General features: G+C 41.7%; 1 protein-coding gene across 1 annotated transcript in view; it reads left to right on the top strand.

Annotated features, from left to right (window-relative positions):
* Positions 1 to 20847, top strand: part of lrrc3b (leucine rich repeat containing 3B) — a 35771-nt gene extending 14924 nt beyond the window's left edge. Inside the window, exon 2 of the mRNA XM_003455229.5 lies at positions 15408 to 20847. Within this exon, the coding sequence (XP_003455277.1) occupies positions 15554 to 16336 (783 nt within the window). The 5' untranslated portion in view covers positions 15408 to 15553 and the 3' untranslated portion in view covers positions 16337 to 20847. The remainder of the gene's footprint in view (positions 1 to 15407) is intronic.
* The last annotated feature ends 1004 nt before the right edge of the window (positions 20848 to 21851 follow it).

The raw sequence follows: 21851 nt of genomic DNA, 5'->3' as shown, positions 1-21851 counted from the left end.
TGGAGCACAAACTGGGTGTCATCAGGACGCTACAACACAGAGCGAACACCATCCCCACTGACACAGCAGCCAGGGAGGCAGAAGAACAGCACATCAAGAAGGCCCTGAGTAAATGTGGTTATCCCAGCTGCACTTTTGTCAAAGCTGGGAAGGCACCTAAAGAAAGCTCCAGCCGATCCAGGAGAGAAGGACAACCGCTGCCCAGGCGAAAACCTGTAGTGATCCCATATGTGTCAGGAGTATCGGAACAGTTGAGACGCATTTTTTCTAAACACCGGGTCTCTGTGGCTTTTAAACCCCAAAACACGCTGCGCCAAAAACTGGTCCACCCCAAGGATCGGGTCCCCCGACACAAACAGAGTAACATAGTGTACGCTGTTAAGTGCCAGGAGGATTGCCAGGATTTAAACATCGGGGAAACCAAACAACCTCTAGCGAAGCGGATGGCACAACACAGAAGAGCTACCTCATCAGGCCAGGACTCTGCAGTTTATTTACACCTACAGGCCAGTGGACACTTTCAACGATGAGGATGTGCACATCCTGGACAGGGAAGAACGCTGGTTTGAGCGCGGAGTCAAGGAGGCCGTTTACGTGAAAAGGGAAAGACCATCTCTGAATCGAGGAGGGGGCCTAAGGGTACATCTGTCACCATCTTACAATGCTGTGATTGCAGCCATTCCCCAACTCTCTGTGAATGGGACTCATGGCCATTGATCAGTGTTCTTTGATCAGTGGGTTTTGGTCAGTGATTGTTGATCAATGGTCATGGGAATTTGCATAATTATGATTAAGGAACTGACCTCACAGCCCATTGTTCCTTCAGTGGGCTGGTTTCAGTCATTATGCAAATGTACTGTTTATAAGGTTTGGGGAAACCTGCAGTCAGCTGAGACTGAAGAAGTCACTTGGATGAGTGACGAAACGTTTCTCCCACCAAACGCTACGTCCAGATGAACAGATTCAACTTTTGGAGATCTGTAACACTTACTTCACTTCAGCAGCATTCACATGTTGATTCATGGTTTTTGTTCAGTTTCTGTTCTACTGCACAATATTTTTAAGGTTATCTGCTACAAAAAAGCCAGGCCAGGAAAATCTGCTTCATGTTTTTCTGTTTTATCCTCAGTTACTTTGACACAAAGGCATCTGCTGTGATGCTCACACCTCTGATGAAGTCTTACAAGTGTCAGTACTGATAAATGATCACAATTATATTTCTGAATGTCTGAGTCACAATCGAATCAAATCAGGACCTTGTGAATCGGAATCTAATGGAATATAGAAAGATACCCAGCCCTATGAGTAGCCTAGGCCTGACAGAAGTGGATGTAGCTGTGGGTAATAAGAAAAGATGAAAAGAATGATTGGTAACTTTTTTGTTAAGTTAAGCCCTGGTCCATCTAAAATTCAAAGTCAGTGCTCTGACACGGAGCCATCGACCTCTCAGGTTATGTCTAACACTGGTCCAGAGATGGCATCACATAATGAGCCACATACGATCGACTCCGAGCCAGAGCCCACTGAAAGTAAAACGGGGAAAGTGTATATATTTGGAAGAGAGTGGCTTGAGCAGTCTCCCTGACTAAGATACAGTAAAGCTGACAACATGATGTACTGCATTTACTGTCGTGAGCGTGGAAAGACCACGGCCGCCAGTACTGCATTTGTGACTGGTGCTGATACATTTCAAATTGAAACGCTGAAAAAACAGCAGTGTATCCAGAAAACACATTATATGCTGCGATAAATGCACTGCCCAAGTGTCCCCTCCCCCCACTGCCTTTCAGCGGCAGGCAGCAGCAAACAGGTCGTCAGAGGAGCCAAGATGATGATTAAGTTTAACATTGTCTACAATATTACCAAAGAGTGCCAAAGCACTTTAAGCACAAGCACTTTTTCAGTAACTTATCTTTCTTGTGGAAATGTGCTTGTTAGTTAATCATTTACAAATCAATATTGTCTGTATAAACAGCAATTCCCCCCCAAAAAAAGTGCACATGTAAGACTGCAGTGTTAAGCCATGCGGTTGAAAAATTTGGGTGCACCTAACTTTTGTGCTGGTGCGCCTAAGAAAAAGAGTTAGGCGCACCATGGTAAAAAGTTAGTCTAGAGCCCTGCTATATCTTATACACCAATAGGATTGCCTTTCATATATTACTATTTGGGCTCAAATTTTGGGGGGTGTTTGAAGGGGCACAAAGATATAAAAAAATAACTCCCCTCAAATTTCTTAAACCAAACATAACAAGCCTGTTTCTGAAAATGGAGTAGAAAGTACAGATATTTAAAATATGAAAACTTGCCAGAAAGACAAATACTTTATAAAGATTCAAATTCAAGATTCATGGTCTTTATCGTCAGTACAACAATATATACAGTATAAAGCGTACAGAGAGGCCGTTTCACCCCAAGTCTCCCATGGTGCATTATAGGTATATAAGAAATATATAAGATAAGAGATAAGATAAGATAACTCTTTATTGTCATTGCACAGTCATACATAGTACAATGAAATTGGAAAAACTGTCCTACGTCGGCACTACATATAACACAATACGACACGATATGACACAACGCACAACGCAACACAAACAACACAACACAGCATATTAACTTAGTAAATAAAAAAAGAAGAATAAGTTTATGTGTATTGCACACTGTTATTATTGCACATTAATTATTATTGCACCTTGTTATAAATATAAATATTGTTATTGTTTTAAACATTGTTACGTCCCCCTTAAAAAAGTCCAGGGAGGTAGCCAGTCAGGTCAGCTATTTGTACTGATTAGGGCTGTTGCCCTGTTGTAAAAGCTGTCCTTGAGTCTGTTTGTTCGGGACCTCAGCAGCCTGAACCTCCTGCCAGACAGCAGCAGCTTAAACACCCGGTGTCCTGGGTGTGTGCAGTCCCGTAGGATGCTGCGTGCCCTCTTGAGACAGCGAGTGCTGTACAGGTCCTTCAGGGAGGGAAGAGGATGTCCAGTGATTTTTTGGGCCATATTAATGACCCTCTGGAGTGCCTTTCTGTGTGCTGTGGTGCAGCTGGAGAACCACACACCGATGCAATATGTCAGCACACTTTCAATGGAGCAGCGGTAGAAAACGGTCAGCAGCTCCTTCTTCAGGTCCATTTTTCTGAGGATTCTCAGAAAGTGGAGACGCTGTTGGGCCTTCTTTAAGACTGCAGAGGTGTTAGAGCTCCATTGGAGGTCTGTGTCTATGTGCACACCCAGAAACTTGAAACTGGAGACCCTTTCCACGCACTCCCCGTTGATGCTGACAGGCTGCAGCTCAGACTTCCTCCTTCTGAAGTCAACTACCAGTTCTTTTGTCTTGGTGGTATTGAGGTCCAGGTTGTTATCTACACACCAATCTGACAGCCTCTGAACTTCAGCTCTGTACGCCGTCTCATCTCCCCCTGAGATGAGCCCCACCACGGTGGTATCATCTGCAAACTTGATGACTGTGTTGTCTGGGTGGGTACTAACACAGTCATGTGTGTACAGAGTGTACAGTAGGGGACTCAGTACACAGTCTTGTGGAGAGCCGGTGTTAAGGCTGAGGGCTGAGGAAAGATGAGGCCCCACTCTAACTCTCTGTACACGGTCTGAGAGGAAGTCTCTGATCCAGCAGCAGGTGGTAGAAGGAAGTCCAATTTCCAGCAGTTTAACTATTAGTCTGTCCGGGAGTATCGTATTGAAAGCAGAGCTAAAGTCAACAAAGAGCAGCCTGGCGTAACGGCCCTGCACTTCCAAGAGATATAAAACTATAAATTACAAATAAATAATAACTTGCTAAATTTGGGTAAAATTAAGAGCTAAAAAGGTACTATTACTAACTACATCTATGTACAATACACAAAGACAGGACAGAGACAATACAAAGTGGATTGTGCAGTAGGTGTTGAATACCAGGTTGAGTTATGGTCAGGATATTGGAAAGACAGGACGAAGACATGTGCAAGATGCAAAATGTGCAAATATGATATAATTTAGTTGTGTTCAGTAACTATGTGACTGAGTGTGCAAATAAGCATGTTGTTCCCAGGTCCAGTTTGTAGTGGATTTGTGGAAGTTTTTGTTGTTTTTGAGTCCTTTGGTGAATACTGTAAGGTGTTTGTAAAGGTGTTTGTGTATATCAGTCCTTTGGTGGTAGTGAGTTGAGGGCTTTGACTGCGATGGAGATGGGTGGGAGAGGGCCTCCAATGATCCTCTCTGCTGTCCTCACTATCCACTGCAAAGACTTCTTTTCAGCGAGGGTGCAGTTCCCGTACCAGATAGTGATGTAGCAGCAGAGGATGCTCTCAATGGTTAACTGGTAAAAGGATGTAAGGATGGGAGGAGGGAGACTCGCCTTCTTCAGTTTCCTAAGAAAGAGAAGACGTTGTTCGGCTGTCTTCATGATGGTGGTGGTGTTGAGGTTCGAGGAGAGGTAATCTGATAGGTGCACACCCAGGAACTTCACACTGTTGACCATCTCAACAGCAGATCTGTTGATGTGCAGTGGGGTGTGGGCTATTGAGCTCTTCCTGAAGTTAACAACCATCTCTTTAGTCTTCTGAACATTTACAGACAGGTTGTTATTCTGACTCCAGTCCACCAGGTGTTGTACCTCCTCTCTGTATTGATCATTGTTGGTGATGAGACCCACCATTGATTTGAGCTGTACTGTGCAGTACAGTCATGTGTTAACAGGGTGAACAGCATTGGAATAAGCACACAGCCCTGCTGCGATCCTGTAATCAGTCTGAGGACTTTGGAGGTTTTATTTCCTATGGAGACGGACTGGGGCCTATCAGTTAGGAAGTCCAAGATCCAATTGCAGAGAGTGGTGTTTATTTCTAATAGGTCCAACTTCTTTACCAGCTTCTGGGGAATGACTGTGATGAATGCTGAGCTGAAGTCAATAAACAGCATTCTGACATGAGTGTCCTTTTTGCCAAGATGGGAGAGAAAAAGGTGAAGAGCAGACGAGATGGCATCATCTGTGGAGCAGTTTGTGTGGTAAGCCAACTGTAACAGGTCCAGATTCAGTGGAAGATGAGTTTTCATGTGCCTCAGTAACAACCTCTCAAAGCGCTTTGTGATGATGGGCATAAGTGCCACTGGTCGATAGTCATTGAGGCAGGACACAGTGGACTTCTTTGGAACTGGGATGATTTTTGTGGTTTTGCGGCATGCTGGTACCACACCTGAGCTCAGTGATGTATATTTAGGATGTCCGTGAAGATGCCTGTGAGCTGGTCAGCACACTCCGGAAGCACCCAGCCAGGTATGTTTTTAGGTCCTGCAGCCTTTCGCAGGTTTACTCTGTGAAATGTCATCCTGACGTCTGCTGTGGACAGAGCACTTGGTCGTCGGGGGAGGGGGGCATCTTCCTTGATGGCTCTTTGTTCTGTGCCTCAAAACGTGCAAAGAAGTCATTCAGTTTGTCAGTCAGGGAGGGATCACTGCTGCATGCCGGTGTTGGCTTGTAGCCTGTGATTGTTTGAATGCCCTGCCACAAGCGCTGAGTGTCCTTTGAACTTGTGAAATGTGTGTTGATCTTGGCCCTTTCTCAATTCTCAAGTACGCGAGTCCGTGCTCGCGTTCTTGGTGAGTCCGTACTCCCGTGCGTTCTCGGCCAGTACGTACTCGCCGAGAACGCGAGCATGGACTCGCGATTTGTACTATTGGAACACCAGCGTACGTGATGATGTCACAGGTCCGGAGTTTTTACTGCCGTCCCCTCCTAATTTAACTGTGAGTAACATGTTATGAAGCTTAACTTTAATCACAGCCAAACCGGTTTACTCAGGAACAAATAAAACACTGAAATAAACCAAACATTAACATTTAGAAGCGATCTAAGTGACTTATATATCATTTTTAACCTCAGTAGTGAAACCTCTATTAATAAAAATAGTGTACATGTACATACGTGTACATACCTTAATAAAAACAAGCAGGTGAGATGTTAGAACGCTTTTATTTTTATTTTAGTGGACACTCAATACAGTAGACAGCTGCTGGGGTTTCTTTAACCTGAGTAGTGAGAAGTCCGCGGGGGGGGGGGTTCAAAACGATGTGCCGGGAGTCCGCTGTTCTCCCCGGCTCTAATAATCCTCGACCTCGCTGTCTGCTATGGAGCTGGTGGGTCACAGACGTCTCCGAAAACGTCGGAGCGCGTTTGGAAATATATGATATCTTGATAAATCGAGCAGATATTTGAACTTTACACAGCTACATTCTCGCTTGAAAATAACTTAAAAGTTTATTTTGTGACCCAGAAAGAGTAATATTTAAAAGTTTTCAGCCCCGCTCGTCCGCCATTGCCGCGTTTCAGGTTTGGACGAGATGCATTCTGGGATATTTAGCTGTACCAAGTCCACACAAGTCACCACCGATGCATGCTTGATAAAACGGGCGGAGCGAGAACACATCCGGGACTTTTTCGCGTTCTCGGCTTGATGCGTACTTCGAATTGGAACAGTACTTGGTCTCCGACTGATGACGTATCACGAGTACACGAGAACACAAGTACGCACAAGTATGCATATTGAGAAAGGCCCCTTATCTGCATACTCCCGCTTTGCCTCTTTGATGGCCCGTGATAGGTCTGCTCTGGCTGTAGTGTAGGCTTCTCTATTGTTGGAATTAAAGGCAGAATCTCTGATTTTCATCAGGTTGCGTAGCTTTGCAGAGAACCAGGGTTTATGGTTTGCATAGGTTATGACGGTCTTGGAGACAGTGACATCCTCAATGCATTTGCTGATGTAGCTGGTTGCTGAAGTTGTGTACTCCTCCAGGTCCATGGTGTCTGTGTACAGGGAGTGCAGAATTATTAGGCAAATGAGTATTTTGTCCACATCATCCTCTTCATGCATGTTGTCTTACTCCAAGCTGTATAGGCTCGAAAGCCTACTACCAATTAAGCATATTAGGTGATGTGCATCTCTGTAATGAGAAGGGGTGTGGTCTAATGACATCAACACCCTATATCAGGTGTGCATAATTATTAGGCAACTTCCTTTCCTTTGGCAAAATGGGTCAAAAGAAGGACTTGACAGGCTCAGAAAAGTCAAAAATAGTGAGATATCTTGCAGAGGGATGCAGCACTCTTAAAATTGCAAAGCTTCTGAAGCGTGATCATCGAACAATCAAGCGTTTCATTCAAAATAGTCAACAGGGTCGCAAGAAGCGTGTGGAAAAACCAAGGCGCAAAATAACTGCCCATGAACTGAGAAAAGTCAAGCGTGCAGCTGCCAAGATGCCACTTGCCACCAGTTTGGCCATATTTCAGAGCTGCAACATCACTGGAGTGCCCAAAAGCACAAGGTGTGCAATACTCAGAGACATGGCCAAGGTAAGAAAGGCTGAAAGACGACCACCACTGAACAAGACACAAGCTGAAACGTCAAGACTGGGCCAAGAAATATCTCAAGACTGATTTTTCTAAGGTTTTATGGACTGATGAAATGAGAGTGAGTCTTGATGGGCCAGATGGATGGGCCCGTGGCTGGATTGGTAAAGGGCAGAGAGCTCCAGTCCGACTCAGACGCCAGCAAGGTGGAGGTGGAGTACTGGTTTGGGCTGGTATCATCAAAGATGAGCTTGTGGGGCCTTTTCGGGTTGAGGATGGAGTCAAGCTCAACTCCCAGTCCTACTGCCAGTTTCTGGAAGACACCTTCAAGCAGTGGTACAGGAAGAAGTCTGCATCCTTCAAGAAAAACATGATTTTCATGCAGGACAATGCTCCATCACACGCGTCCAAGTACTCCACAGCGTGGCTGGCAAGAAAGGGTATAAAAGAAGAAAAACTAATGACATGGCCTCCTTGTTCACCTGATCTGAACCCCATTGAGAACCTGTGGTCCATCATCAAATGTGAGATTTACAAGGAGGGAAAACAGTACACCTCTCTGAACAGTGTCTGGGAGGCTGTGGTTGCTGCTGCACGCAATGTTGATGGTGAACAGATCAAAACACTGACAGAATCCATGGATGGCAGGCTTTTGAGTGTCCTTGCAAAGAAAGGTGGCTATATTGGTCGCTGATTTGTTTTTGTTTTGTTTTTGAATGTCAGAAATGTATATTTGTGAATGTGGAGATGTTATATTGGTTTCACTGGTAAAAATAAATAATTGAAATGGGTATATATTTGTTTTTTGTTAAGTTGCCTAATAATTATGCACAGTAATAGTCACCTGCACACACAGATATCCTCCTAAAATAGCTAAAACTAAAAACAAACTAAAAACTACTTCCAAAAACATTCAGCTTTGATATTAATGAGTTTTTTGGGTTCATTGAGAACATGGTTGTTGTTCAATAATAAAATTATTCCTCAAAAATACAACTTGCCTAATAATTCTGCACTCCCTGTATATAGCAGCTTCTCTAAACATATCCCAGTCTGTGCATTCAAAGCAATCTTGCAGAACTGGTATGGCCCCCCTCTGGCCATGTTCTCACCCCTCTGAAGGTTGGTCTGATCCGTTTGTTTATGGGTCTGTAGACTGGGGTGAGAAGATGTGGTCGATTGTCCGATGTGGGGGAGGGGTGACGCCCTGTATGCATCCTGGATGTTTGTGTAAACAAGGTCTAACATGTTGCCCCCTCTTGTTGCAAAGTAAATGTTCTGATGAAATTTGGGTAGAACTAATTTAAGTGTGGCATTGTTTAAATCCCCAGCGACGATGAAGAAGCCGTCAGGGTGGGCTGTTTACAGATCACTGATAATCTTGTAGAGTTCACTGAGTGCTCCATTAACACATTGATCTAAAATCAGGAAAAAAAACATAAAATCAAAACAACAAAGTTATTTGCAGCCATTTACCTTTTACCCTTTTTTTTTTTATAACCATTTCAAACTATTTACAGAACAATCAGCTGTTCTGCATTCAATAAGATGCCACACAAACTATTTGTGCCACTCCAAAAAAATATTTTCTGTCCACTATAAAGGAGAACATCACAGCCTGATACCTGCAGGTCTGACAGCAGCAGGTGTATCACTCCTCCTGTTTTCTACCTGGAGACAGTGTTTACACTGTAATCTGCCTTTGGTGGCTTTTTGGTAGCACCTGTAACATTCAGCAGTCGCCTCATTGTTCTGGCACACAACACAAAACTATCCACAAGACAACACATTAACTACACACTCCAAACATGCTAAACGTCACAAATCTCTCACATCTCAAAACTCGCTCTCTCTCTTTTTCTGCTGTCTTTCTTTCTTCTCTCTCTCTCTCGCCGTCACTCCTAAAACTTCCCCCTCTTCCTAAACAACCAAATGTCATGTTGCCATATCATTTCTGATTGGTCGACATGGTGCATTTTTCCACCAACACGAACGACTAGGTGTTTTTTGTTTTGTTTTTTTATTTTTTGGTCATAGAGTGCTTGCTAGCGCTGTCCTTAGACGTTAAACGTGATGAAACTATTCAGGAAAAACACGCGTATATATTGTTTATCATCACTGGGGTTTTACTTGGCCCATCAACACAATTTAGAAACTGGTATATATCACCTTGTTGCTTTGTCATCTTAAAGTGGTCATGTGATTGACTTACCACGACTACTTTATTCTTCCTCAGTCAAACAGCAGCACTCATGCGATTGTTTTGCCCCCTTAGCTCCAGGTGTTGTGCCAAAAAGTGATTGTCGGGCAGAAAGTGATCGCCGCCTGCGGGAGCGCGCGCAGCTGCTTAAAGCTGTAGCGTCCAGATTACTTACAGCTACTTCTGTGCAACTGATATAAGGTGCGGTAAGCTGAACACAGCTTCAACCGTCTGTTCGTTGAAAAATAATAATGCGACCGCACCGCATTTTCTTGTTAGTAATGGTAACGCCGTTGTAACGATAGGAATAGTAATTAGTTAGATTACTTGTTACTGAAAAAAGTAACGCCGTTAGTAACGCTGTTACTTTTAATGCCGTTATTCCCATCACTGCTGATGACAAACTTTTAAGAATGCAGCTATGCACAGCTTAAATAAAATAAAAAGGTACATTCTGACTTGTCAGGTTGTTACATCATGTAAAAATCACCTTTGCATATTTTTAAAGTTACATATTGTTATAAACTCAAAATGATGTCACAAAATTTGCAGATGTCTTAACATGAGTTATGGTAACATACTCTGAACTGCATAAAAATGGGAAAATAAATTTAGTACAAAGCACATCAGTGGCGTTCAGTAAGAAAGTTTTACAGACAAGCAGAGACGGGGGGAGAATATTATCATCATTAAGAGGCAACAATAGTTTCAGTGCAGTACAAATGATGCACTGCAGCTGAATAACAGCAAAGCTGTGAGGATGCCAGTTTCTGCAGTTTCCCATAAACTTTGTGTGCTTTATTCCTTACATTCAGCTTGAGTGGTCATATAATGATGATGATGTATTTAATTGGACAGTCCCAAGAAAAGATATAGGGAAATATTACAAAATAGATATGAGTTGTTAATAACTTCTTAAGTACACAGACTACGTTGTAGTCTGTGGAGGCAGACTACAACCAACCGAACCGAGGCAGACTCTGTTTATATAGTCCTCATTATGACTGGGTTGAATGCTAATGACGTGTTAATAATCTCCTACCTATTTTGGTGATAAGTGGGCCAGAATAAAGCAGGGAGACCACCAGAGAACTGCAAAACAACTTCAGTGATCAAAAAATAAAGCATGAAAAGCACAGACAGTGGCTGCAGTGACACTTTTCACTTGCTGTCTTTGCTCTTCTTTGCGGCTCACAGACCAACAACAACACGCGACAGAGGCCCACACACCAGTTGTAGCACATACTTCAATTGACAGCAGAGCTCACTGCAGGCAGATGGACAGGCTCTGCAGTAGTGCAGACAGTGAACACGCTCGCTCTGTTCGAGCATAAATTCTGCACGACTGTGATCATTGTGACTCTTATTTTTAGGGAAAGAGTAAATGCGAGGATTACTAATAGTCTACAGCACAGTGCCAAAGCTTTGGGTCTCATAAAGCAACAGTGCACCACATATTGCCAGCAGAAATACACATTCACATGTGTAGCTCAGGTCAAAATACTGACTTGCAGAACATATTTCAGCCAGAAATATATGGTTAAATCCCTGCATGTCAACTATCCTTGGACAGGATGCTAAGCCCAAGTTGCTCTATGAATATGCATAATCAGAAGATAAAAAGAAGAAAGTGTTTGTATGAATGAGGCATGTTGTATAAAGCACCTTAAGTGCTCCGGGAGAGCAGAAAAGCTCTAAATAAGAATCAGTCCATGTGTCATTTACATACATATTGTTGTTGAGTGCTTTCTGCCTGCCTATTTGTATTGCAGTAATTGCTGGATTTTGCAGGAAACAACACTTAATGTATAAATTGAGATTTTGCATTTTATAACAGAACATTAACAGTGCAGTAACTAATTGTTTCATGTTTTGATTTCCAAACATAAGTAATCAATTATAACAGAATGGATCACTTAGATCACTTTCTGTCTTCTGTCTTGCCTGTTCGGTGAGCATAACCTCTATTCTGTGTGCTGCAAGCAAATATCAGTATTTTATAGAAAGGCTAAAATTCATGATACCATATATGCCATATCATATCACCCTATTAGAGCACTTCTAATGAGAACTTGTTGTTCCTAGAGTATTTAAAAGTAGAATGGGAGGCAGAGCCTTCAGTTTTCAGGCCCCTCTTCTGTGGAACCAGCTTCCAGTTTGGATTCCCATGATGCACTGGGTGCTTCTTCTTCTTCACTCACTTTTTTCATTTACATTGTTTGTAGACCACTCTGCCTGTAATTATTAGTTGTTACTAATCTCTGGCTCTCTTCTACAGCATGTCCTTGTTCTGTTTTGCTCAACTTATCCCAACCAATCACAGCAGATGGCCCCGCCCCTCCCTGAGCCTGGTTCTGCCGGAGGTTTCTTCCTGTTAAAAGGGAGTTTTTCCTTCCCACTGTCGCCAAAGTGCTTGCTCATAGGGGGTCACATGATTGTTGGGTTTTTCTTTGTTTTCTTTGTATTATTGTAGGGTTTTTACTTTAAAATAAGCGCCTTGAGGTAACTGTTGTTGTGATTTGGTGCTGTATAAATAAAATTGAATTGAACTGATTTGAATGGAATTGATTGGAACACCTGATGAGTGAGTAAGTACTTTTGGCAATATAGTGAATGTCATCTGGACCAAACCTTTTCTATCTTCATCATCTTCGTAGCTTGCTGTGTTTCCTGATTCACTACCATTCCTCTCTCTAATATTCTTTATGCAGCAGCTCCTCAAAGTACTGCTTCAGTCTTTCAATTCAATTCAATTCAATTTTATTTACACAGCGCCAAATCACAACAACAGTCGCCTCAAGGCGCTTTATATTGTAAGGTAGACCCTACAATAATAGATACAGAGAAAAACCCAACAATCATGTGACCCCCTATGAGCAAGCACTTTGGCGACAGTGGGAAGGAAAAACTCCCTTTTAACAGGAAGAAACCTCCGGCAGAACCAGGCTCAGGGAGGGGCGGGGCCATCTGCTGCTTTGCCAGCTCTCTCTTTGCGTTATGCATAGTTTCCCATAAAGTTTGCTGTTTTCGTGTGTTTTCGTCTCCCTGGCTATCTGATGTGTTCATTACTAAACTCTTTGAATATTTTCCAGTGGATACACCAAACACCTTCTTGGCAGTCTCCCTCACTACTGCAGCTATATTTTCACAGTCACCTGGTAATTCTTCTCTACCACACAGAACCTGTCTCAACTCCAGCTTTCACCATTTCATCGTGGCCTCTGCCTTCACTTGCTTCCACATTTTGATTTCCAGAGTCATCCTACAATCTACGATCCTTTCTACATTTTATAATCTCCTGTCCTTTTCAGATTGCACCTTCTGCATAAGATATAGTCTACCTTCTTCTACTCTTATACCTCACTCTATGTTGCTTTTTCTTGAAGTAGACTACATGGTCACCACGGCCATTTCTGTCCTTTTGGCAAAATCCACCATCTGTCCTTCTGCATGCCTCTCCTTAATACATACAGTTAAGCCCATAATTATTCATACCCCTGGCAAATTTTGACTTAAAGTTACTTTTATTCAACTAGCAAGTTATTTTTTGACTGGAAATGACACAGGCGTCTCACAAAAGATAATAAGATGATGTACAAGACGCATCATTGTGGAAAAAATTATTTCTCAGCTTTTATTTACATTTGAGCAAAAAGTATCATGTCCAGAATTATTCATACCCTTTACAAACTGTCACAGTCTCAGGGAAAATCCAAAGTTCCATACCATTCCAAATAGTCAAAGCTGTTCTAAAGCATCCTAATTACCCTGATTAATTGGAAATAGCTGTTTTACTCAACTCAACAGGTGAAAAACAGCAGCTCTCTGCAGGTGGTCTGTGGACATTCATGGCTAAGACAAAGGAACTCAGTGAGGACCTGCAGCTGCACATTGTGGCTGCTCACAAGTGAGGAATGGGCTACAAGGCCATATCCAAATGTTTTCAAGTTCCAGTGGCTACAGTGCAAAGTATTATTAAAAAATACAAGATGTTCCGCACTGGGGAAAATCTCAGAGGACGTTGTCGGAAGCCAAAAGTGAAACCTGTGCTGGCCAGGAGAATAGTGAGAGAGGTGAAAAAGAATCCAAGGATCACCACCAAGGCCATTCTGGTGAATCTGGGCTCTGCTGGTGGCAATGTCTCAAGGCAGACAGTCCAACGGACACTGTTGGGTTCCACGGATGCAGACCAAGGAAAACGCCACTTCTCCAGGCACTTCTAAGGCATGCAAAAGCTCATTTGGCCTTTGCAAATGCTCATCTGGACAAAGAAGAAGATTTCTGGTCTTCAGTGTTATGGTCAGATGAAACAAAAATTGAATTATTTGGTCACAATGATGTTGCCTTCATTTGGCATAAAAATGGAGACGCCTTCAACCCAAAGAACACCATCCCCACTGTCAAACATGGTGGTGGGAACCTAATGCTTTGGGGGTGTTTTTCCAGCCAATGGACCAGGGAACCTAATCACAGTAAAAAGCACCATGAAAAAAGAGCAATACATGAAGATTCTCAACAACAACATCAGGCAGTCTGCAGAAAAACTTGGCCTTGGGAACCAGTGGACATTTCAGCATGACAATGACCCAAAACATACAGCAAACGTGGTGAAGAAATGGTTAGCAGACAACAACATTAACGTTTTGCAGTGGCCTAGCCAGAGTTCTGACTTGAATCCAATTGAGAATCTGTGGAGGGAGCTAAAGATCAGGGTGATGGCAAGAAGACCCTCCAACCTGAAAGATTTGGAGCTCATTGCTAAAGATGAATGGGCAAAAATGCCTGTGGAGACATGCAAAAAGCTGGTCTGCAATTATAGGAAGCGTTTGATTGCTGTAATAGCCAATAAAGACTTTTCTATTGATTATTGAGAAGGGTATGAATAATTCTGGACATGATACTTTTTGCTAAAATATAAATAAAAGCTGAGAAATATTTTTTTCCACAATGATGCCTCTTGTACATCGTCTTATTATCTTTGGGGAGACACCTGTGTCATTTCTGCTCAAAAAAGAACTTGCTTGTTGAACAAAAGTAACTTTAAGTCAAAATTTGGCAGGGGTATGAATAATTATGGGCTTAACTGTATATACTTGTCACCTCTGTTCCCTCGACCTACATGTCCACTGAAGTCACCTCCAGTTACCAGCCTCTCCGCCCTGGAGACACTCTCTAGCGATTCATCGAACTTCCTCCAGGATTCCTCTTTGTCTTCTAACTGACATTTAGCCTGTGGGTCATGCACACTGATAGCCTGATCTTGTCTGACATTCACCTTCAGGCCCTGTGGCTTCCATTGTGTCATCTTCTGAGACTGAAATTGTGTGGAGCATCACTAAAATAAAACATTGCCCATATGCACACCCACTTTTGCGTATCCTGTTTGGGTATCCAGCATTGTGTTATACTTAACAGATGGTATGATAAGCCTCAGAATTATTCAGCATTCATCTTTTTATCTCTACTTGTGTTAAATTTTGATTCTATTTACAAGAGTAAGATAATGCTTGCACTATTATTTCATCATATTACTACTAAACAGATCAATCATACATTTTATGATTATGCACTAATCCAGCATAAAAGGTTTACTTTTAGTCTTTCAGAAGCACTTTTATTCTGATGATGCTGTTGGTAAGGTCAGGCTCTGGATATTCATTCTCTTTGGCAGCTTTCACTGGTAGAAAACGTATTTGGATTCAATTGTCTAATTTTGATTATTGATTATATTTGATCATCTATCATGAATTCTACTTTCATGAAATTTCACCTGCCACATTTAAGATCACTTAAATGATGAACCTTTGACTATACTATATTTTTAGCAGATATGTTTAACTGACTCTCTCTTATCTCATTCCAGGCCACAACGCAGTATGATAACATCTGTTCACGCTTCCATATCTTCAGTGGGTAAATTGCGAAAGCCAGTTGCTACTATGCAATGTGTGTAAGCGACCAGTGGTGGTGCTGTGGCCTGAGGCGGGATGCTGCTGACAGTCGGTCAGCATGACTCTGCTGGACTTGTGGCTGTCGCGCTCCATCCCCATGTGCCTGCTCCTTCAGAGCCTTGTCCTAATGGCCTTGTGCTTTCCCTCGGCCAGCATGTGTCCAAAGGGCTGCATATGCCAACGCGATTCCCACCTCCATGGCTTCAATGTTACCTGCAGTCAGTCCCGCCTCAAAGAGATTCCTCCCAGTCTACCAGTTGACACTGTCTTGCTGAGACTGGACCACAACCAGATCGGCAGTGTGCCTGATCTCGCCTTCCATGGACTTAGGTTTTTGAGGGAGCTAAACCTTTCTTACAATGCAGTGGAGACTTTAGGGGAAGGTGCCTTCACTGGCATAGAGGCAACTTTACAGGTGCTGGACCTTTCCCACAATCGCATCACTAGCGTACACAAGGATGCCTTTGCTCGACTGAAGGCCCGGATTATTGTGAACGATAACCCCTGGCACTGTGACTGTGCCCTTCAGCAGGCTATTGGAGGAATGGCCCATAACCATGAGGCTGCTGCCCGGGTTCTCTGCAGAAGCTCGGAGCTCCACGACCAGGAGGGACAGCCATTCTTGGCGGTTGACATAGATCTCTGTAACTTGGCAAAAAGGACCACAGATTATGCTATGCTCGTAACCATGTTCGGTTGGTTTGCTATGGTCATTTCATATGTGGTGTATTATGTACGTCAGAACCAGGAGGACGCGCGACGCCATCTGGAGTACCTCAAGTCTCTCCCCAGTAAGCCGAAAAAAGCAGACGAGACTGATGACATAAGCACTGTTGTCTGACAGCAGTGGCCCCGTGACTGTGTTCAGCAGAAACCCGGTGAACACCAAAATGTTTATGGAACAGGACCTACATTTATAGCATTTACCATACCAAACTTTTATGTAATATGAGCATCAAAATGTATTTTGATTGTCTGTCTTTGATAGTGTTTTTCTCATGACTAAGATGACAGGAGGAAGGCCACACCAACATTTTGGTTTTTACAGTACAAAGAAAGTCTTGAAAAATTAGAATCTCAGGTTTAAATATTTAAATGATAATGACTTTTGTAGAGTGGAACATCTGAAAAAAGCAAAATTATTTGTAAGACATGACACACTGTTTTTCCCATTTGTCTATTTAATTTGCCCTCTATCTGTTGATTTATCTATCTGTCTAGATTGCTGACAATCTTAAATTGTAGGTTTTTGTAGCTACAATACACCAAGGTCTTTTCAAATGTAGGGTTATAATTGGGATATTGCATTAAATGTAGCCAATAGTGTGGCTTTTTAATTTTATTTACAAGTTTATTATGAAAAGCTTACTAACCATTTTTAAAACTACCCCCTTGTGTAGAAAAAGTAATTGCACAAATAATACGTTTTTATGTCATAAAAGTATCTTGTTATAACAAGCTATTTTATTATGGTTTTAGCGATGTGCTGCCATGATAAACTGCACAGGTCAGGCATTGAGGCATTACATTAAAAGCCTATAAAGTCATATGTGGTACCATAACAACATGGCTAAAAATCAAATAATCTAAAAAAAACCAAGGTGTTTAAAAGCTAGAAAGTGCTATTAAAATACACCATATTGCTAAAATTACTGGTTCACTTTCACAAGCACATGAACTTGAGTGACATCCCATTATTAATCCATAGAGTTTAATGTGATGTCGGCCCACATGTTGCAGCTATAACACCTTCAACTCTTCTGGGAAGGCTTTCCACGAGGTTTAGGAGTGTGTTTATGGGAATTTTTGAAAGATTTTTCGAAAAGTGCTTTGGTTAGCCCATACAGTGATGCTGGATTTATTTCGTCAAAGGTGTTCTGTTGAGTTGAGGTCAGAATTCTGTGCAGACCACTCAAGTTCTTCCACACCAAATGCTCTCATCCATGTTTTTAGGGAGCTTGCTTTGTGCACTGATGCACAGACATGCTGGAAAATGTAGGGAACATCCCCAAACTGTTCCCACAAAGTGAGCAAGAATCTATCCAAAACATCTTGTTATGCAGAAACATTAAGAGTTTGTTTCACTGGGGCTAAGGAGCAGAGCCCAGCTCCTGAAAAACAATAGCACACCATAATCCCCCCTCCACTAAACTTTACACTTGGCACAATGCAGTCAGACAAGTACCGTTCTCCTGGTAACCAGTTCAGTTCAGTTCACTTTTACTTATATTGCACCAAACCACAATAACAGTTGCCGCAATGCGCTTTATATTGTAAGGTTAAGACCCTGCAATAATAAAAACCACCAAACACTGACTTGTCCAACATATAGTCAGACACCATGCTTAATACCACTAAATCTGATGTTTTGCATTTGCAATGTGCTTGTTGATTTAGGCATTATCTGGTTGCAGATAATAATGGGAAGGTCCATAGGTTTGTTTGGTAAGCTATCATAGAAACGTCAAAGTCCAAAATAAGATAATTTGGAATATGAATATGATCCATTTCTGCAAATATGTCCAAAGTCTTGAATTTACTTTTTTTTTCCAAATGTGTTTGTGTTGGATCGAATGTGTTTATGTCAGTCTATCCTATCACTGCAGCAATTAGATATTCCATGGTGTTTCTGTGTATGGCAACATTAAAATCTTCATTATCTTTTATCAAACATTTTAAATCACTTCAGCTTAAAATGCACAAACTAAGCTCCTGTACAGGATGGAGCTATCTGTGGTATGTCCGTGTGTGTGTGTTTTCACAAATTGCAAATTTATTGATTAAAGAGTAAAACCACTGAAAACTTCAAATATGTAAATAATCGATCTATGATGATGTCAGTATTTCATTTAAATATTTTGAATATTTAAAGTGGAATGCTGTTAATCTGCTTCATCTAGGTCTGATTAGATTTGAGTGACAACAACCCAGCAAACGTCATTAGGTTCTTACACTGTTAAATCACGACTGACATTTTTCTTAGCTTGAAACCTTTTAAGTAAGTGGTTGTTTGAAATAAATGCATTTTCAGGGGCTTTGAAAGCTGCAGTGTGGTTGTATCCAGCCATTTATTGAACTTCCCAAAGTTGAAAATTGACCATCACATCCACATCACGCTATGCTTGGCAACATATGTATGTTTGAATGTCTTGCTACAGAGGCTGTCTGAAAATGTAAAAACGCTGTCTCACTCAGCTTTTTATGACTTTATTTTTAAATGTGTCCTGACATCATATTGCAACTTTCAAAGAGCTTTCTTGTCTTTTATACAATCTGGAGGACACAATCAGTGGGCTCTAAGTCTTTTTAAGAACAGGATTAATAATCTCTCTCAGTTTTGGAGTTGTTCATTATGAATTTATACACATATTTCTGATTTTAAACAAATGTTTCAAGACGTTTGATTCATATTTTAGCATATTAATGGTTAGAAGTAGATCTGAAAAAGTAGTGTAAAGTGCTTTGGGGTCCTTAGAGACTGAGTAAAGCGCTATACAAATGCAGGCCATTTACCATTTAAAAATATCAACAAACTTGGCAGAGTTGGCTGGAAGTAATAACATCCAGTGTAGTATTTGGTTTTAAATATGAACTCTTGCCTTCAGTGCTACCACAGCAGGAAACGTAATGTGCTTGGTAATGCAGTTTAATTGAAAACCCTTAATGTTGAGGGGTAGGATATGATAAGTAACACCAACATATGAGGGACTTTGGCTATGGACCCTGTAGAAGTTTCTTTTATTCATGGAAGTACTCAATCATGAGACAAAGTTTGAGTCATAGAGTCAGAAGTCAACCAAATTAACAGCTTAGGATTTCTTCCAGAATGGAACAGAATGGAACAATTCCCTCATTTTATCCAGGAACTGTAAGGAACTCTGAAGGAATTTGTACCAAACCAAGATCTCTATACAAAAAAAGAAGTGGAAGATCTATGTTTGCTTGCATTCAGCTTCAGTATAGAAAGCAGCTGGGTTAGCAGAAGGTTATCTGACTAGTGCAGTAACTGACTCTACTCTTCACTCCTATCCCAAGCCCTCTATAAATCATTATTTCTGTTTTTTATTACTCTAATCATAAACATAAACTCTGGCTTTGGCCTAGAGGATACAGTCCTTCAAGTCCTTCAGGTTTTTACATTTTCCAGATTATAATCATGCCAAAGGTGCCATGAAGAGATCAGACAAGAGTTCCAGTTTCCCCTCCAGAATATTACTGATAGTACGTTGATCACATGATGACAACTAGAGTATCTATTGGCAAATTCCTGCTTCTTCTTTCCCTAGAAAGTCAAAAACATGCTACGACTACAGGTTGCTATATTGTACTGTGCATTTGTTCCTTCAGTTTGTGGCATCTTTGTTTATTGCTATTGTTATACCTAGCTGTTGTCAATCAGAGTAAATCTTTGTATGTCTGTACTGAGCAAAGGGAGGCACTATACTAAATGTCATTTGCAGTTGACTGTAATTGTTGGTGGTGTTACTTTCCTTCAGTCTCAGAATCCCCCCCCCCCCCCCCCCCCCACACACACACACACACGCACACACAATTAACCTTAATCACTGTTCTTCTGTAACAGTATACAGTAATGTTCCCATCAGTGGCTGAGGAGAAAAATAATTCTGATGATTCTGTTTTTGTTTTATAACTTTGTGCTAATTGAAACACATTAGCATTGAAGGCTAATGGAAACCAGATGGAAAACTAGTACTGATAAAAAAGATACATATGGAAAAGTACAAGAAATTATATTCTCTCCACAAAACAATAATTTTAAGTTGTCCTTCAAACAAGTGATGTATTTTCTCTGAATGTTCAATTCATGTTGTACAGTAGCGGTTATAAAATTGACTTAGGGAATATGATGTGAGAATATGTAGCTATTGAGTGCTAGGATCACATGTAAATAGCAATGTGGATGTTTTGTGAAATACCTGAAAACCCTTTAATTTGTTGGTCTTGTCTTCAAAAGACAATATCCTACTCCACAAGATGGGATCAGGATCAGTCTGTGAAATACATGTACAATGTCATGAAGCAAAGTGTAGCCAAGGATTTGAGAGTTTTTCTAAGTGCCTGAATATTTCTCTTACAGTTCTTTTCTTTTTATGTCTTCTTTTTCCATCTCTTTGCTTGGACTTTCAGAGTTTAGGATTATTACTGTTTAGTGGATTTGTGCTAGCTAGAAAAAGCAGAATCAACCATACGATATATGAAATATAATATACCATATTGCAGATCTTGCACAACAAGAGCAGTGTGTAATAGATTAACACACCATGTTAGCATTGACTTTCATAGTTGTGGCATGAAATACAGAAAATAAAATAAAGAAGGTATGTAATGGTTCATGGTATTTTTTTTCGCAGCATTTGCCAGTGAGTGATGGATTACCTTTGGCTAAACAGATAACTCTTGTCTGTTTAGCCAACAAGTTCAAAGTTAGTAGTGTAGTAAAATGTAAGTGTATGATAATGATTATCATTATGTCAAAGAGACAATTTTTCTCAAATGGTAATCTGCAGCAAAGATATAACATTCTAAGAAAGATTTTTAGCTTGCATGTTTCAGTTAAAATATCAGACCATTCTCGCTCTCGAGGCGTAATATACCCACGATTTGTCACGTCCCAAGGTATTCCATAGGAACACGAAAGGTGTTCCTATGCTACGCGCCGGTTTATGGATGACATCCAGTAGAACGACGGTCCCCTAACCCTAACCCCCTATTGTCATGAACCGCAGTTCATGCACACAAGCGGGATCCAAAAGCAGACTCAATACGCTTAATTGTTTTAACAAAAGGTGACCTGGAACAACCAAGGAAGCAAAATTGCAGAACTGAAGGAAACCGGGAAGACAAATTACACAGGGAAGCCATAATCAGGACCGTGGGAGGCTGCAACAGAAAGGGGAGAAAATACTAGTGAGTAGTTGGATTGAGGGACACAACTAAACAGGGCTATAGTAATTTGGCTTACGATGAGAGCCGGACTGTGGGGCTCAGAAGAGGGGAAGCGTGTCCGTGGGAAGCGAATCCGAGGAGGCAGGGATGAGGACGGATGGTGCACTTAGAGATCCGAGCAGGCAGGAGGACAGGCAGGGGGCAGACACAAACCCTGGATAGTAACCTGGGCACACGGAGGGAGAATTAACACAGTTCATGTAACACTTAGATATATACAAAGCTTTGCGGGGAGCCTAGTTACCACTGAGGGGTGACTAACAGACTGGCATGGAGCATCCGTCAGCGCAGGGTTAAACGGTCCTCCTGACAATTGCCTGGAATGGGATACAGGTGTGATGGTGATGGCCCAGCCCGGAGGTGTGGCCACTGGGGCATCCCATGCACTC

This window comes from Oreochromis niloticus, linkage group LG22 (assembly GCF_001858045.2).
Source record: "Oreochromis niloticus isolate F11D_XX linkage group LG22, O_niloticus_UMD_NMBU, whole genome shotgun sequence".
In the NCBI taxonomy this organism is placed as follows: domain Eukaryota; kingdom Metazoa; phylum Chordata; class Actinopteri; order Cichliformes; family Cichlidae; genus Oreochromis; species Oreochromis niloticus.
Note: the sequence above shows the minus strand (reverse complement) of the source record. Positions and strands in the feature narration are given on the sequence as shown.